Source organism: Suillus subalutaceus (genome assembly GCF_016647625.1).
Source record: "Suillus subalutaceus strain FC151 chromosome Unknown DFJ58scaffold_48, whole genome shotgun sequence".
NCBI lineage: Eukaryota > Fungi > Basidiomycota > Agaricomycetes > Boletales > Suillaceae > Suillus > Suillus subalutaceus.
Window position 1 is genome coordinate 239,134 of NW_024540297.1, and position 18,462 is coordinate 257,595.

Consider the following 18,462-nt stretch of genomic DNA (forward strand, 5'->3'; position numbering starts at 1 on the left):
GGATGGAATGAGCCAAAAAAAATGCAGATGTGTCCTGTGAGTAATGAGTGACATACCCGATGTCATAAGTGCATGTAAGGGTTAGATTGTGCCGAATAGTAAGAGCACCATTGCTACAAGACTTATCGAGCAGTGTAGATGCATGTGTGGGTCTACAGAGTAGAAACAGAGGTCATAAAGTGCTCTAGACATATCGGTGATCATATACTTATTAATTGTGCCGTTGGTATCACTCCTGATGATGCAAAGAGATCAAAGTGACTATTACAACGGATGCATTGCATCTGACAGTCACATGTAAGCACCAAACCGTCCAATAGTCTAAGCATATTGTTTAAAACAACTCATCCACACAACAACAGCACATCTGTGTTACATGGTCAAGTCAAAGCCAAAGGCCTGGAGTCTGCCGAAGACATCCTTGTTGGTTAGATGGGAGCACAAAAGAACTTCTTGAGGAGATACAGGACAATTTGTCAAAGCTAAACATTACAATAAAACATCTTCCGTTAATTCATCACCCAGGAAATCGCCTAGCAAGCAAGGATCCACCAGAGGACATCACGCCGAGGGTGACTATGAGCACCATGATCTCGGAGTAATCAACTTGGAGCCTTGTAGACTTTGCAAGTCAATGGCAAGCTCATCATTCATTCAACTGGTCTCATTTTCTGACACTGAGTATCAAGAGTCAAAATGACTATCTACGTGAGTGGCAGTACAAGACCAAGGACTACTTGGACTTGCTCCTTTGGCGAGAGGGTCCACCATCCAACAGGACTTGCTCTGTCTGCCCAAAGGACGGAGTCTACAGATGTCACGGCTGTATGGGTGAGCCGCTCTTCTGCACTCATTGCTGTAGGATGGTTCACAGCTGCATGCCATTCCATCGGATCAGTCAATGGACTGGGGGATTCTTTGAGGACACTTCCTTGACCAAGATAGGGCTGGAAATTTACCTCGGTCACCAGGGAAAGCCTTGCCCAGAAGTGACTGATGATTGGTACGACACAGATAATGAAGGAGACAATTTTGCTGAAGGCTAGTGGGTACCTTTGGTCAATGACCCCTGGATGACTACGGTGGTGGATACATCAGGTGTCCACTCCCTAATGATCAGATTCTGTCGGTGCGCCAGTGCACTTGGTCCCAACATGCAACTATTTGAAATCGGCCTCTTCCCAGCATCTTTCACTTTGCCAAAGACAGTGTTCACATTTGCAGTGTTGGACAACTTCCTGTTGGATAACCTGGAATGTGGAATGTTGGCAATGAACTACTATAGCAAATTAAGGCGAATCACTTCAAGCGTATTCCCGCATCTGGTTCCAGTAAGTGACATTGATGTGCTTGATTGCATCACTCACAATGGCCAAAAGGACTGATACAGAGAATTGATGAGGGTGGGCAGGCAGTGGAGACAGCTGAAGCAGCTCAAGTGGCATGGGTTCGGCCATGAGAAGCAAAAGCCAAAGTCAGGGGAGCTTGCACTGTTCTGTCCTGCATGTCCGCAGCCCGGGGTAAACATCAATTTGGCAGAAAGGAATGTGTCTGATCCTGCATGGCTATATTCGAGATCCTTGGTGATGGATGGCAACTTCAAGGCCGAGCATCTGTTTCCAGTGAATCCAACCGATGAGGTGGCATTGACCGATGGCCTTGGATTTATGGTCGGCGATGGCCGATACAAACTGCATCTCGCTGAGGCACAGGATATTGTACATCGGTCGGACTGCAACAACCACCGAGCTGTCAATCAGGCGAACGCTTCACGTCACAAGCTTGAAGCAACTGGGATTGGCGGTTGTGCATGCGCTAGACATGGGTGTTTTGTACCTCATTCAATGGTGGACTTTCAAAAGGGGGAAAGGTTCGCCGATCAATATCTTCATTTGCCCGATGTGAACTGATTTATTGGTTGGTCAAAGGCAGATGAACATGGATTATGCGCTGTGTCAAGCTCTGGGGTACAACACTGATGGGATTGACCGGGCATTGGTGTTCTATGACATCAACTGTCAATACCACAAGCATCTCGACCAGCGGGTTGAGGAGTCGCCTTATCTTGACCTTCCATGGGGCATGGAGGTAATCCCTGGCATCGGTCTCTGGCATGTCCACGTCCATCAAGACAAATGCTACGTATGGTATGCATCCAACTTCATCACCGGTGCTGCCAGGATCGACGGCAAAATCATGGAGACCCTGTGGGCACCCTTGAACATCATATCACCGTCGGCGAGAGGAATGTCCACCCCCCACCAAAAGGAGTGTTTGGATTTTCAAATGAATGACTGTAATTTTATGAAGATGATAAGGATGAGTGAGCCAGATCGTTTGACCAAAGTGCAAATCTAAATACAGATAGGCAAATTCCTTTGCCAAAAATTCAAGGAGGCTGTGCAGGGAGTGCGAGACAGCCAACACGCATTTGACCGATTGAGTGAGACTGCCGATCATGATACCCTTGTCAAATGGGAAGCAGAGGCTGCCACCGCTCAGGATGACCAACTCGAAAATCCCAGCGCCATGGATATATATGAAGTTAAAATGACAAAAGGTCTGTGGCAATATAATCACAATTTACTATATGCTCATGTTGATCTGCAAAGCACCGACAAGGAAACAACAAGAGTTGCATCTGTTGACCCGACAGGTGAGATGGCCGGCCGGCGAGATCCATCAAGGTGCTGCAACATGGCTGGCATCTGGAATAACACTGGAGGAGGCGCAAGTTGCACTCCTGATTGATGTGAAGAAACTTGGAAGGCGGCCAACCAATGCTCAGAAGCTGGCGATAGCTCGGCGCCGCGACAGAATGCAAGGTCAAATAGATGAATTCGTCAGGGTGGCAGTGACATTTCTCGGCGATCAACTGGATGAATATGATCAGTTGGACCTCATGACCATGATGTTGGATGCTGCAGAACTGGATTCTGCTGGGTCATCATCTGACAATCCTGATCAGCTGGATGACGAAGACCGATATGATATGCTGGTCAAGTTCACTCCCGAGACCCTGGTAATTCCACTGCCCTCGAACATAGGGATTGAAAGATGTGCTGAGTGGGGCGTCGCCGACCTGGTGCTCCAAGAAATATTATTGAGAGAAGGTCAAGCCAATGACGCATTGCATGCCATCAGGGTTAACTTGGCCAACAAGGCTGTTCTCTTCCGCACCACGGTCCGGTTGGCAAAGTCACAAGCTCGGTCAACTCGTGCATGGGCCCGGGTGCACTTGGTGGACAAGATCCTTCACTTAAATGTACAGATATACTCCAAATGTGGCAGCCAACTCATTCACCTCGGCGCCGATGACTTACTGGCCAAGTTTTGGCCATTGGAGAAGGCCAACCTAAAGGCTACTACGGTGGTGGCAGACCCAAATGCTCGTGGGCAAAGGAATAGCACATTGGCGTGGTTCTGGTCCATTGATGTTCAAGGAGATTCCACCAGCAATGACTGGATGAATGAATGTATGTATGCTCATTGCCTATGTACCTGTACCTATCCGATGTCAATATTTTTTGCACTACAGTTTACCGTGTCCATTGGCTTAGAACGCTGGCACTGCGTGATAGATGGGCAGAGGAGCTCCTGCTGGTCGGTCGGGAAATGATATGGGTGGTTGATTTTTTTCTTCACAAATCACAACGATGGGTCGGCCGAATGCAAGAGGCCGATGCAAACCAGAAGGTCGGTCATTGGTGCTATGCGGTCCACCAGGCTCAAATTTATCTCCAACTCTCACAGCAAGCCCAAGATAGCTTTGAAAGGACAAAGGGGATGGCGAGGGTGGCAGAGTGGACCGGGGTCTACAGTGCCACAACCGCATTCGGGTGGTGGTAAGTGCCATAGTAGGCCACAGTGGATTAGTCAATTATATATAACCTTGTGATTCTGCATTTATGTTAAGACCGTACTCAAGTAGTATCGGATCCGAAGGGCTTCGGCCTCAGCTCGTGCGCTGTGCCCCTTTCCCGAGTCTTGCCCCTTATTTCAGAGAGCTAAAGTATCGCGTCTAGTGAAACGGATAAGTATTGCAATGGATCCGTTAAGACTTCCGGATATCGAACGTATAGAGTAACGGCCAATCCGGATCGGATCCGGACTAGAAACTAACGGGTGAGGACTGTCCGAAGACAGAGGCGGATATGTAGACTATAGGAATCTATCCTAAGTCTCGGAGTAGACAAGAGTAGCGTACTCAAGTCCGGATGGATAACGGAGGGACTCAGAGTCCAGACGGAATGAGTGCAATCTAAGATGATATTCGAACTGATCTACTACAGCGCATATACAAAGGTTTATATACTACGGATAGCTAACGGAATGATCAATAAGCAAAGGTGCGAGGCTATGTACGAAAGTATAAGCAAAGTCTAAGTGGAGCGTATTGGTAAGTTGGATGGATCACGAATCATGAACCGGGAATGAAGTACAAGTAAAAGCGGATTCGTAAGTGTAGCGGATCAGTAAGCATAGCGGATCAGTAAGCATAGCGGATCAGTAAGCAAAGCAGAAGTAAAGGATAACCGGTATACCGGTGTACAGGAATACCGAAAGGAGATGAACGATAGTTAGAGTTATATGAACAGGAAATGAAATAAGAATCAAAGCGGATCTGTGGACCGGACGATGGATATGTTCATCGGATCTGGATCAGATCTGAGATCCAGATCATCGGATCTGTAACCGGATATATGGTATATGACACCTTCAGACATTTGTCTTCCCATACATCAACATATGCATGGTGCTCAATACTCACCTGACCATGACCGACCTCCTCCGCAGCATCATCAGCAGATTCACCTGTCTCCAAACCAGGAACATCACCGGCGAGCAGTTCTATGCCGAATTCTTCGCGCACTGTTCCCCTCATGACCCTGAACTGAGATCAACTCACAGAGTAGTTCTCAAATATGCTCATGATTGGTGGAAGGATCGTTTTGATACCTTGGGATTCGCCTTGCTGTCCTTGGATGTCAATGAAGTCTTGGATATGATGGCAGATCACTTTGAGCAACTGGTCGGTCATTTCTCTTTGATGCTCAACTGCTACTGATTCTCATTTGTAGCCTATGGGAGCAATGCTTCTGCCCGGCCCTGCAGTCACCGGTCAAGTGGAAGGTAATCCCCTCCTCAATCAAATTCTGGCAGTGAAGGCCCGTGTCCAACATCTCGGCGATTCATTAGAAAGGATGTTGCAGGAGAAGACCATGAAGGCTGCGGCAGCCGCAATAACCATGTCCGAACTTGAAGGGCCCATGGATCAGCTGGAGGAAGTGCTCTTAATCTCCCGCCGGCCATGAGTCAGCTGCTAGTTATTGCACCAGTAATATTATGTATTATACTGGAAATATGAATAGTATCACCTAATGTGATTTGGTCAGTGTGTATATGAGCCATTGGTCTCTGATTTTTCTTGTTCTCCAGTCATGACTGCAGTTCCAGCCGACTGTGCGTTGTATACCACATGCATTGCTAGCGAGTTTGTGAAACAGCTGTTTGATTGCAATGTAGCTGGAAATGCACAGTCAATCTCGCCTCCCTTGACAATTGATGTGCCAACCATGCTTGCTTGTCAGCATCTGGCCCGGGTGCTCGCCGATGTCTATTCAAACCCAAGTAGGCCATTCCTACCATTTGCTCGGTCGTTGCCTGACTCATTTCAGTCCAACTTGACCTTGATATGATTAGGTACAATGAGGCCCTCCATAAACGCTCTACTGGGATGGTTGCAACACATGAAGATTCCCTTGTGGGCCAGAACATTTGCTGGAGAAGCCCTCGGTCATTTTGGACTCAGCCAGTCATATTATCTTGTGGTACCTTCCAGATGCCATTAGCCCGTGGATCAAGTGAGCTGATTATTATGACCCATCGGCCGACTGATTCGCCGACTTCACAGGCCGAGATGGAAGACGCTACAATTGGTATGGGGTCCCTTCTGGATGAAAAGCATGACCAGTGGTCTGGACACCCAGTGGAGAACATTCCCTGGTAATTTTCATGCCAGTGACCAACGCCAATTGACCCCAGGATGTATCAATTTAGCCCCTTGTTGGTTCATGCAAGGCCGGGAGGTCAGTCTGCTTCTCCACCCGAATGCTAATGCTTATGTCGAACTTTTAGCCACATGGATTACCACCAGCCGATGGATTCACCCCCGAGGTGTCGGCCGCCCTGAAAGGGAAAGGTGGTCCTGAGATTATGATCTCTATGCAGTGCGCAGCACTACTGGCCTCAGCTGCTCTTAGGATGATGCATCCAAAGTTGTATTGGGTGTCGGTCACTACACATATCAAACTTGCCTGATGGGCAGTGGAATGTTGCCTCAGTGATATGAGCACTTGCCTGCAATTTTGGGCCTTGGTGTTTAATTGTGCAGCCTGTAATTTGCAACAGACAATGTCCTCTTCACCGAGATCCAAGTTCTACTCCTGAAGGGTTTGGCTCATGACATTATCTAACCTCAGTATTCGGTTGCAATATAACTCGGGCGCTATGGTCGGCTGCTCTGGCCACTTTGTCAGGCATGGTGTCACATACACCGGCGATCACATTGTGTGGGCTTGGTTCATACATGACAGCCTTCAGAATTTTGTGGGGACACCTCAGCCATCGTACGCAACTTACATGGGTGTAGACTAATATGTTTCTGTCTCAGCTTACATAGCGCAGTGATAGTATGATAATAACCGATGGTTTTATTTGGTGACCGACCAACCAACCGGTCCATCCTATAGCATCATGTATTCAGTTACATATTGGCCCATATGATAACATCAGTTTTGTCGGTCGACCTGATAGCATCAGGTATTCAGTATTCTTGGCCCATATGATAATGTCAGGTATGCAGTTTCATCAGCCGACCTGATGGCATCAGGTATACCTTTCGTCGGCCCATATGACAACATCATGTATTCAGTTTCATTGGCCCACAAATTTGCATCAGTACCATCAGCCGACATGATGGTGTCAGCTATTAATACATACATGATGCCCTCATGTCGGCCGAAAGACCTGATACCATCATGTCGGCCGAGTATACTGGATGCCTGATATTATCATATGGGCCAACAAAACAAATACTTGATGCCATCATATTGGCCGATAGACCTGATACTATCATGTTGGCCGAATATACTAAATGCCTGATATTATCGTATGGGCCGGCGGAAATGAATTCCTTATACCATCAAGTCGGCTGATGGTACTGATGAAAATGTATGGGCCGAGATGAAAACGTATGGGCTGACGAAACTGAATGCCTGATGTTATCGTATGGGCCAATGGAAATGAATTCCTGATGCCATTAGGTCGGCCGATGGCACTGATGAAAACGTATGGGCCAATGAAACTGAATGCCTGATGTTATCATATGGGCCGATGGAAATGAATTTCTGATGCCATCAGGTCGGCCTGATGGCACTGATGAAAACGTATGGGCCAACGAAACTGAATGCCTGACATTATCGTATGGGCCAACAGAAAGGTATACCTGATGCCATCAGGTCGGCTGATGCAACTGCCTGATGTTATCACATGGGCCTGAGAATACTGAATACCTGATGCCATCAGGTCGGTCAATGCAACTGCCTGATGTTATCACATGGGCCGAGAATACTGAATACCTGATGCTATCAGATCGGCCGATGAAACTGATGCAAACGTATGGGCCTGACGAAACTGCATATCTGATGCAATCACATCGGCCGAGAACATGAATACCTGTTCATGTCTCTCAGCCCATATGATGGCATCATACCCACAATTGCCAGACCAATCCGCACAGGAACATATATGCTTCACCCCTGTCATCGGCCAGATGAGACACTTGCCATCGGCCGATTGGTACACACAGTAGCTATAGTGTGTGGGCCCAGCTGACAATATCACACCACCGATTTTACTGGCCCTCAGCCAATATGTTAATGTCGAGCATCCCAATGCATGGGCCCAGCTGTTAAAACCATCACTCCATGAGCCCACCGGCCGAATGTTAAACACAGACATAGATATTTGGTTGGCCGACGTCTGCTGGCCTGTGTGGAACAGCATATTTTCAACATTTGCTGCATGTATAATACATGCAATGTGACTGAATGGGCTCGAAAGAAGTGAAGACTGCTGATAGGTGAGTAGTGAATGATATGAGGGCTAGCTTTGGTCCACCTATCTGAAATTTATGCAGGTATAACTGCCAAGCACCAGAATGATTGTCACAGCATACAAGTCGATTGCATATTCAAGCAAGAATGGACATGTGAAAGAATGAGCCATCCACAGCTGAAAAGCTGCTCTATGTTGACTGAGGTAGCTTTAGTCAAAATTTAGATGTTAGTTTCACCAAAAAACAAAAAGGTCTGTGTGCGCCAGGAATAGTCAGATAATCTAATGCCATGCAGGAGAGTCAAGGAAAGGTTGCATGGCACTCATGCCACCTTATGAGGGGATCATCAACATGTTCCACATCAGCATTAAGATGGTGGTTAAGTTCATTGCCAAGGTTGGTCAGTTTTGGAGGTGCTAGTGCAGGTATGTTGTCAAAGATATTATCCTGTCATCATAGTTAGCATACAAGTTAAGTTATACCATATAATAACTCACCATGGGTTGAGAAGATCCAATCAAGTCCCTTTCATCAGTGTTGGAGTTAGCATCTGGTGTGACTAAGTATGAGTGTCTAAACTCATCCCTCACAAGTGAATTCACTCATCCTCCCACCCCACATTCTTGAAATACACAAGTTTATTGCATGGGTGAAGCACTGAATGATAGTGAGTAAGACTACTTGAAATGCAAGTAGAGGACTTACCTATAGTAATGTGGTACACTTCAGAATGGTCCATGAGTTGGTGGTAGTGATCCAGTGTTTTTTTAGCAAGTCCAATAGCAGCATGAATTGATGGCTGATAATTAACATTCTTAGAATACATGGTGAGCTTTTCGTCAATTAAATCCTTTGTGGAATGATGGTAGGGAGATCAGGTGTTGACCATGAGAAGAACATTGTTGCATCTTTGAGAATCTGATTAGGGTTCCATTTTGGTTCATTAGTAAACAATGAGCTACAGCTACATGTTATGCACCTTCAGAATATCTCATAGCTGGTCTACTATTAACCACTCATGATCCAACAGCTGAGACCTCTCAAACCCAGATCTCTTTACTGTATAATCATGTTAACTGCTTTTCAGTGTTTTGAGACATGCAAGCATGTCAAACATTGAATTCTAGCATGTTGCCACATCTCATGGGATGTTGGTAACTGGCCTTAACTGTTCTTGAAGGATGTTGTGCCATGTGGGCAGGAGGAGTGAATGACCTTGAATGCAAGCTTCTGAAGCTGTGTGATATGTTTGTTAAGGTATGTTTTTATTTATTCTAATGTACAGACCTTAACAAGTACCAGCGTGACTGGACAAATGTTCTGTTACAGGCTCTTGCATGCATCATGTGTCAACAAATCAGTTTCATCGACAAACCCATTGATGTCATCATCATCAATGTCAGCTTCACCACCCTCATCCTCACTGTCTTCACCATCAACATTCAGGACATGCTTCTTGTGGTCATGGCTCTTTGGTGCATCAAACTGTTGAAGGAGAGATTTTGCCACAAGGTTGATGGTATGCAAGAAGCACCTTGTGTGGGCTGCCATACCACTAAAATTGGAGAGTGTGATTGTCATCTCTTCAAGTATCACAATATTGTTGGCCACATTATTGCATGTGACAACAAGAATCTATCATTTGGTGAGTCCTGTGAGTATACACAGTGATTGTGTACTGACCTTCCTTGTTACTCCATAATCTTTCAGCACTTGTTTGAAGGCTGCTGTAAGCTCCTTACCTGTGTGGGACTGATAATGTCTTGGCACCATGTCCTTCTCTAACTTGGTGAGTCAAGTACTTACTCTCAGCACCTCAATAATGTCTAATAGTAAAGTTAGAGGTACACCTTTTCATTCAAGACGCGCCGAGAATGCTATGAGGGCATGGTGGTTTGCAAACAAGTTTGGCTCTGAATGCAACTATATCAGCCCCAAAAACTCTCTATCTCAATGTTATCATACCTTGTCCCTGTCTGGGTATTCTGGTGATGCGAGTAAGTGACCTTCCCCTTACCTTTTTGTTTGAATGCAGTTGTAATTGATCTATCTTTCAGAAACATCAGGAAATGTGATATGGATATATAGCCATCTATAGCACTATAAAGTGCTATAAGGTGCTATATAGGGGCCATAGAGCTATAGCTCGTATAACCAAGTGCCCAATTGTGTAGGCTAGTTATAGCAATACATAGTGTGCTATAGTGTTATACAGTACTATGATAACTATATCTTGCTATATAGATGACCAACATCAAACCCATTTCAAGCTATCTTGGTTCATATTTGTTGCCTTTGTAGCTCTCAAAACCCAATAAAGCGAAAATTTCAAATTATATTTCAAGTAACTACTACAACACATGTAAACTACTAACTACCAAGGAGGCAAAAATGCGAAAATCACAGGAGGAAGAGGCAAGAGAGCTAGAAAGAAGAATTAGAGAGGGAAGGTGGAAACACAATAAAGACTTGCCAGTTATTGAGGGGAAGGAGGGAAGAGAGCTAGAGAAGGAAAGAGTCAGAGAGGGGAGGAGAAGAAGAGAGAAAGAAAGACATACCAAATAGTCAAAAAGCGGAGCTAGAACAATGAGAGGGTCAGAGAGGGAAGGAGAAGAAAAGAAAAAGACTTGCCAAATAGTCGAAAATGCGAAAATTATTGAGTGGAAGGAGGGAAGGAAGAAGAGAGAAAGACTTACCAAATAGTCAAAAATGCGGAGCTAGAAGGAGAGGGTCAGAGAGGGAAGGAAAAGAAGAGAGAAAGCAAAAGAAAGACTTACCAGGTAGTCAGAAATGCGAAAATTATTGAGTGGAAGGAGAATGAGAAGGAGGGAAGGAAGAGACAGTGAGAGAAAGGAAGGAAAAAGACAGGAAAAGATTGTGGTTGACCGCACTTTTGCTTATATAAGCTGCACCAAACAAAGCCACATCACAAGACTTGGTGAATTTTGACTACTATCGTTGGGCCAGAGTTGCAAAATCTGACAACCACATTTTCATATCTCGTTGTTTGCTACACATTAAAACAAAATAATTATACAGACCTGTAGCTATGTGTGTCATGGGAGAGCTCCAGCTGACAGAAGAACTGAAAAAGTGTTCAAACGATGCTGCCAGAGGGATGCCAACGCAAAATTTTAGAAACAGTAGAGAGTTGCAAATTTTCTCACAGGCAAGTTGGCACAGGTGTCACACTGTGTCACAGTGTCAGTTTTGCAAAACTGAACTTCGCCACGGTGGACCAGGGGTCCCAAGGCATAGACTAAGAGGCAGTCTCTCAAGCTGATAGTAGACTCATAGCCCAGAGGCGATTTCCTTAGCTTAGTCAGCCACTGACTTACACAGTCAGCTCTGTTTGTAGAGTAGCATCACAACACCTATCCTCATAGAGTCTGCTTTCTTCTGCGTCTACCCTAGTCCAATGGCAAATGGTGCAATGCAAAATACAAGTCTTGAATTTAGAGTAAAAACATTGATTGTGGCTGCAGGGAATCATTCTATGGGAGGAATATTGGTGTACAGTATGTAAAATATATGGTAAAGAATATTTATGGGTGACTATAGTATGAGTAAGATGCTTGTGGATAAAGTGGTGGTGGTATTGTACTAGAAGATGGGTAGTTGCTCAAATTAAATTGCATTGGCAGGTATAACCTATTATGTGACACAAAAGATGCAGAGTCGATTGGGGGGGTGGGGGGGGGGGAACAATGGATTGATGCATTGATGGTTTGTTGGTGGAGGAATGTTTTCCTCATTCTCCGTGATATTGGCAACTTGGAGTGGCCGCTTCATCCGTGTGAATGGCCGTTAAAGAGACCCTCGAATCACACATCATTTTTGAGATTGGTATGAGAATCAAAGTACTCTCTGATGGCCTTCAACAACTCAGCCTTGGTGCCTGTTGTCTCGATCTTCAGCTGATTCACGATGTTGATGAGGTTTTCCTTGCTTTTCGTGGAAAGAGCGCCGGTGATGAAACGGATGTCTGATCCCTGCATAGCCTGTCAAACCAGCCTACTCGCCTGCCTCGATGCTTTCTGTGCCGCCGCTTCTGCTTTCTTCTGAGCCTTGGCCTCCCTCGCCACATCCTGTTCCTCACACTGCTGCAGTCCCTCCGCAGACGTCAACCATCGTGCATTGATATTCCTTGCCTGTGTCTTTTTTTGCCACTTATTGAGTTGTTTCTTCATCAAGCCCACCTTGCTCAGCGCCATTGCACAGTGAGCTTTGGCAGAATGCAGCTCAAACTCCAAGGATTTGACTTTTACCTCCAGCATGGCAAGCTGGGCCTGCATTGATGGTTGGTCGGATGAGTCGGAAGGTGGTGAAGTGCAAGTTTGGACATGTGAGTGCTGATCTTCATCATCCCTATCCTTATCTGTCTCTGACTCTTCACTCTTGTCACTCGACTCTGAACTGCTGTCAGAGGTTCCTGACTCACTCTCACTGCCCAACCCATCACTATTGGACTCCGATTCATCCACCAGCATCAATGTCGCCGGCCTCGACTGTGTCGTCACAAGGTAAGATATCTTGATATAGATGAAGCTGGCTAGGTTGGATGGGGAATGAGGGTGGGACATGTGCTTCTGTTGATGTGACCATACTTGGGGCGAAGTCCTTGTCAGTCAAGATGTGGGGATTGAGTGCATGTATGCCGCTGTTCTTCCATGCCTTTGTAATTGTTTCTTCTGTAAATGCCTGGGCCTGAGCTGCCATATATTGATTGATGAAGTCCTGTCTGGGAATTTCATCACTAGTTTCATCAAACACATCCTCACAGCGCTTGTACCACGCTCGCTGGAGAGGGCCAAAAACTCCAACATCGAGGGGCTGTAGCTCATGTGTTGTATGAGGTGGTAGACAAAACAACTCAATATTATGTCACACAGCCAGCTCGCACATTTCTTTTGTGATGTGGGAACCATGACCATCGTAGATAAGAAGTATTGGCTTCCTGGAGTTATTTCTTGCTGTTGCCTGAGGAATGAACAAGTCTTCAAACCATTTCATACAGATAAAGTCATCCGTCCACCCATTTGGTGATGTTGCAACACTGAGATAAAATTCAGACTTTTTTCGAAGTGGTGAAACATAGACATACCAAATGTTTGGATGTGCCTGGAACCAACTTTTGTGATATGACTTTCCGGAAAATACAAACCCTGGAGTGATGCTCGCACCATCTGCAGATATACATTCAATGACTGTGATGAGCTCAAGGTTTGCACTTTGAGCTTTGTACTTTGGATATCTACCCTGAGGCACAAAATACTTCTCTGGAGATGTCTTCCAGCCACCCCCTCTTTGACACCCTTTCTCGTCCATATTGTAGACATTTTCCCAAGGAATTTCCTTTTCCTCAATGACTTTCTTAAGAAGCTCAAAATGATGCTTGACATTGGTGTGGTTGAAACTCTGGCAACAATTTGGATCCAATGCAGACAGCTTTCCCAGAGTGATGTCAGGATGCCGGGCGAAGAAAGCCCCTGATCCACTTTTCATGTGGCTTTTTCCAGAAAGCACTGCAGCTTTGATCTGGATTGTCCATTTGCTGAGTGGATGCCCCATGGAGCTAAGGTGCTTGATCCAGTCAACAAGCACAGATTCCGATGCAGGGGACAAGAGCTGTTGGTGTCCATAAGCTTTGTAGCAGGGCTGAGTGAGACCAAGATAGTGCCATCAAAGTGTGTGATATGAAACATTATGCTCCTTGGCAGCAGTACAAATATTTGGAGAAGGAGAAGCAAGAAGAATAGCACAGACATCCTGAATTTTTTCTCTCACTCTTCATTGAGTTTCTGAGCTTTTGTTCTGAAGACATGAGCATGACACGCTGGCATGCAACAGCACTATTGAGTACCCGAGCAGTCTCAAGTTGTCATTGAAAGTTTTGCAGCCGTACACTGCCGCACTCAAAATTGGTTCTCCGCTCCAAGCCGTCACGCTTGATCATTCTCTGACATTGATGCTTGCATTGTCGATAATAACAGCAACTGTGCTTCATTCTCACTGGAAAAATGCTCAGAAGGTGAGGGTAGGCATAAAGTGTGTGCAGAAGAAAAAAAAAATCATTTTTCGGTTGTGAATTTTGCTTTTGCCTGACTATTCTACATGAAAAAAGATAACTTCGAAATAATAGATTTGAAGCCATATGTGTTCCTCATCTTTATTTTTATAAAACAAAAATACTGTACTATGAATATATGTTGAAAGCTCCTATATCCAAGAGTGGGGGACTTAAGATGTGTTGTTGTGTGTGCTACGAGGCATTTTGCAACTCTGGCCCAATGATAGTAAGTGAATTTTCGCACTTTTGCTTACTTGACCATGGGAACTTTTTCCAATGAAAACCAAAGTTGTAGCCCTTGTCAAGGAGAGTCTATCCATAGTCTAATGGTATCAATAGATTAAGATGTCTAACTCACTATAAGCAAAATACTTGAAAGTGGACAGTTCAAGAAAGCACCTTGACCGTGGGAGCTTTTCTGATGAAAACCAAATTGTAGCCCTTGTCAAGGAAATTCTATCCATAGTCTCATGACATTAATAGGTTAAGATCCTAGTGAATTATAAGCAAAATACTCGAAATTGAAGGGTTCAAGAAAGCAACTTGACTGTGGGAACTTTTACGATGAAAACCAAAGTCATAGCCCTTGTCAAGGAGAGTCTATCTATGGTCTCATATTATCAATAGGATAAGATCCTAGTGAGATATAAGCAAAATACTTCAAAATCATGGATACTTTTTGTTGAAAGACTTGATGAGATTGTGCATTTTGACACTTTCCCTATGCCAAACTTTATGGTAATCTATAGAATTACATGATTTCTACAGTGGTCTATATACTCTTATAGCTGGTCATAGACTATATGGAGTTATGGCATACTATGGAGGCTATATAGAGGAGGGTCTTCTATATACAGATACAGTTTTTCCTGATGAAACCTGCAATGATCTTGGTCAGGACCTCATCTGCATTCCCAGCTTCATCAGCAGCTTGCAATACATCTTCACCCCAGCAGGATTTGACATGTTTCCACATATTTTCCATGGATCATGCATCTTTTTTGTCAAGAAAGCATCAAATTCTAACCTTGCATCTCTTGGCCATGCAATTGAAGGAATGTGCATGCCAACCATCAATGGACTATAGCAGGCGTAGGGTCAAAAAATATGTAGATCAGTGAATTCCATTCCTTCATTAACCATTCTTTAACTTGTATTACTTAGACTAGTGAAATTGACCTTACTGAGTTCATCCTCTGCACTCTCTTCCTTGTCCATGCTCACTTCATCCTTGTCAGTATTCATACCCACTCCTCTCTTGTCATCACTGATGACAATAGCATCATCATCATGATGTAATGCAGGGTCTCCATGGTCTTTAGGAGGTGCTTTTTCAACATTGTTACCATGTGCTTGGTTTAACTTGGCCTTTTTGACTGTGTGCTACTAGTAGCACTTTCATTATTCTTTTATTTGTTTGATGAGCTTTCCCACTTCTCATCTAGTGCAGCTTTAGCTTTGTCCATTAGTTTTGTAATATACTTGGCAGTGCCTGAGAAAAATGTGGGTTGCATGCTGTGATGATTAGAAGAGTGCTGTGTTTAGGTTTAGAGTTTAAGATTCAATACAAATGTGTAATACTAGCTTATTCAGAGTTTCAAAATGAGACATTTGCTTACAAACCCATTGCAAGGGTGTGGGTAGGGGTATGGGTACCCAAAGTACAGACCCCACCCATACCCCAGGGGTACCCACATCCACAACCCACATGGGTTGTGGATACCCTTGCTATTCCCTAGTGTTGACACTTGCACTTGTACTATGACTGACTGCATCTGACTCCAACAGAAGCATATGGACATATGGTAGCTTTGTATTCAGACCAAAATCAGATATGCAGACCTACAAACCAGATATAATTCAGTCATCAGAATAGTGCTAGTAATATATATTCAGGCTCTGCAATAGCTAGTGTTCCTACATCAGATTAAACCACACAATAGGTATGTACTTCCCACTACTGTCACCTCATGATTTGCATAAGTTGCCACCTCTGATTACATACTGGTGGTGTAGGGGGCAGAAAGAAATTGGCCTCATGGCAATTGGCAAAATAGCAGAATGGCAATTGGGAGAATGGCACTGGAAGTTGGCAAAATATATTGTGAGCACTTTTGGCTCTTTTCAACTAGGGTTCTACCAGACTACTATAGCAAAAATAATTTTGACCACTACATTGAGGCTATACATTCTGATATCAAAAGTGCAGATATTCCACCCTGATGCACTCTCTGAGCCCCAATTGAGTACATCAATCTCTTCAACAAAGCCAGTTGGCATGATACCTTTGTCAACCCTGTCTAGCTCACTCCAGTCTATGAGGGAGATCTACATACCCAAGAAGATTCTTTTGCTTTTGTGATTCCATGCCAGTTTGACCTGAGAATGACTGGTCAACTTGGAAGAAGCTTCTGCTTCTGTGATAGGTGGGAATAGAAGGTCTTGATTGCCTTTCTTTATAGTAAGGTAGCTATAAACTTCTGCATGGGTGTGATTAGGAGCATTTGGGCATGTTTTTTGGTTAATTAAATGTTTGAGGTAGTTGTTGTCACAGCCCTCAATGTATGTTGAGAGTTACATGTGAAAAAGTAGTGGTTTGAGTTATTTTTGACTTTCTCCCCAAGAACAAAGCTGTCAGACACAAGTTTTTGGACAGGACAGCCCTTGGACTTTTGGGCCATGATAATTGCAAACTTGCACACTTGGATACATTCAAACATATGTTTACAGCTATTTTCATATTGATAGACCAGAATCTGGAAAACTCACTTAGCCGCTTTTGTTTGTTATTGGAGTGACACCAAACAGAGGCACACACACTAGCTACTTTTGTAACTTGCTTGTGGAATACTAGCACTACAACAACTGCCGACCATCATCATGATGCACAGAAACTGGTGACATATACCAGATGCTGTGAAGCAGCAGTGGGTTGTTATGTCCACACATGGCATGACATCGAAGACCATAGCGCAAGTGACAGGATCCAGCCATCAAACAGTCAATCAAGTTCTTTGGCTCTCGCAACTCACAGGCTCTGTCGTTTGAAAGCCTCTGGAAAGTGGTCGTCCTCGTCTACTTACAGCACAGGACGTTGCAGTAAGTGAAGGCACAAAAGTATTTTGAATTTGATACCTAACTGTGACAGTACCTTATTTCACGTGTCAAGCACACTCCTGACATATTTCTATCTGAACTACAAAGTGCTCTATGGGAGGTGAGGGATATTGAGGTGTCCCTTGCCACCATCAAATGAACACTACATAGGCATGGATTGACTCACAAGCATGTATGTAAAATATGCTTGTGCATATAAATTATAACAGTATCATACAGGTGACTTGAGCTGCAATTGAGCGTAATGAAGACAAACGCAACCAATATGAAATTTTATTGCTGAAAATCTCCGTCCTGACTAGCTCATCTTCATAGATGAATCTGCCTGTAACCGAATTACCACTAAGTGCCCAAATGCATGGTCAATGACAGGAGTGTGTGCTCATCGGCGCGATTATTTCATTCGGGGTCAAAGGCATGTCGAAATTTTGCTAATGAGGGCATCTTGACAGTAGTTTGTCTTTTCAGATATTCTATTCTTCCTGCTATCTCACTAGACGGCGTCTTACATCTTGATATCCAAGATCATTCATATACTGCAGCGACATTCAATGAATTCATAGAGGGTTTGCTTGACAATATGAACCAATACCCTCAGAAGAACTCCGTTATCGTGATGGACAATGCTAGCATACACAAGTTGGCGTATCTTGAAGAGATGATCTGGCGAAGGTATGTTATCCCAATGTCACTGTTCGAGTAGTGTCATTGACCATTGATCTTTTTTCAGGGGGATGTGCCTCATTTATCTGCCACCTTATTCTCCTGACTTCAACCCTATCGAAGAAGCCTTTTCGGCCCTCAAAGCTTGGATAAGGCGGAACCATAACTATGCCAGAGGTGAATTAACAGGCAAAATGACCTGTGATCCTTATAGCCTGCTGTGGGAAGCAGTGTTTGCATCTATGACAGAGGAAAAAGTTTGAGGATGGTTTGCAGACAGTGGATACTTGATGTGATTGATAATGTACAATTACAGCTAGTACGTGATCATGATGAGAATACAATATTTCGTACGACCACAAGTACTACTTGACAACTACAAATCAAGGCTTCAAATGTTTGACCTTCGTTCAAATTTCAACACAATTTAAAAAATATGTACCATTTAATACTAAATTAAATACTAAATTAAATGTATTAACCTAAATTATAA

At 44.2% G+C, this 18,462-nt stretch overlaps 6 protein-coding genes across 6 annotated transcripts; 4 read left to right on the forward strand and 2 right to left on the reverse strand.

The window, feature by feature from the left end:
* Nucleotides 1-696: 696 nt before the first annotated feature.
* Nucleotides 697-3,849, forward strand: DFJ58DRAFT_841154 (uncharacterized protein; the record flags this gene model as incomplete). The annotated part of the gene is made up of 9 exons (XM_041392674.1): nucleotides 697-708; nucleotides 815-831; nucleotides 863-1,045; nucleotides 1,139-1,331; nucleotides 1,416-1,870; nucleotides 1,929-2,323; nucleotides 2,369-2,560; nucleotides 2,613-3,476; nucleotides 3,539-3,849. 9 exons carry the CDS (start codon nucleotides 697-699, stop codon nucleotides 3,847-3,849), a joined length of 2,622 nt encoding a protein of 873 aa, XP_041244294.1.
* Nucleotides 3,850-4,777: 928 nt separating this feature from the next.
* On the forward strand, nucleotides 4,778-5,315 carry DFJ58DRAFT_841155 (uncharacterized protein; the record flags this gene model as incomplete). Its single annotated transcript, XM_041392675.1, has 2 exons — nucleotides 4,778-5,032; nucleotides 5,082-5,315. 2 exons carry the CDS (start codon nucleotides 4,778-4,780, stop codon nucleotides 5,313-5,315), a joined length of 489 nt encoding a protein of 162 aa, XP_041244295.1.
* A 126-nt stretch (nucleotides 5,316-5,441) lies between these two features.
* On the forward strand, nucleotides 5,442-6,657 carry DFJ58DRAFT_841156 (uncharacterized protein; the record flags this gene model as incomplete). Its single annotated transcript, XM_041392676.1, has 7 exons — nucleotides 5,442-5,463; nucleotides 5,527-5,631; nucleotides 5,704-5,796; nucleotides 5,843-5,864; nucleotides 5,915-6,089; nucleotides 6,139-6,230; nucleotides 6,483-6,657. The coding sequence occupies 7 exons, from the start codon at nucleotides 5,442-5,444 to the stop codon at nucleotides 6,655-6,657; spliced, it is 684 nt and encodes a 227-aa protein (XP_041244296.1).
* Nucleotides 6,658-8,419: 1,762 nt separating this feature from the next.
* Nucleotides 8,420-9,892, reverse strand: DFJ58DRAFT_727569 (uncharacterized protein; the record flags this gene model as incomplete). The annotated part of the gene is made up of 4 exons (XM_041385493.1): nucleotides 8,420-8,566; nucleotides 8,617-8,644; nucleotides 9,495-9,754; nucleotides 9,803-9,892. The coding sequence occupies 4 exons, from the start codon at nucleotides 9,890-9,892 to the stop codon at nucleotides 8,420-8,422; spliced, it is 525 nt and encodes a 174-aa protein (XP_041244297.1).
* Nucleotides 9,893-11,943: 2,051 nt separating this feature from the next.
* Nucleotides 11,944-12,609, reverse strand: DFJ58DRAFT_841157 (uncharacterized protein; the record flags this gene model as incomplete). Its single annotated transcript, XM_041392677.1, has 2 exons — nucleotides 11,944-12,104; nucleotides 12,138-12,609. 2 exons carry the CDS (start codon nucleotides 12,607-12,609, stop codon nucleotides 11,944-11,946), a joined length of 633 nt encoding a protein of 210 aa, XP_041244298.1.
* Nucleotides 12,610-17,635: 5,026 nt separating this feature from the next.
* Nucleotides 17,636-17,934, forward strand: DFJ58DRAFT_623165 (uncharacterized protein; the record flags this gene model as incomplete). The annotated part of the gene is made up of 2 exons (XM_041381062.1): nucleotides 17,636-17,714; nucleotides 17,762-17,934. Coding segments are annotated over 2 exons (252 nt in total), but the record flags the coding sequence as incomplete, so codon positions are not given.
* Nucleotides 17,935-18,462: the final 528 nt, after the last annotated feature.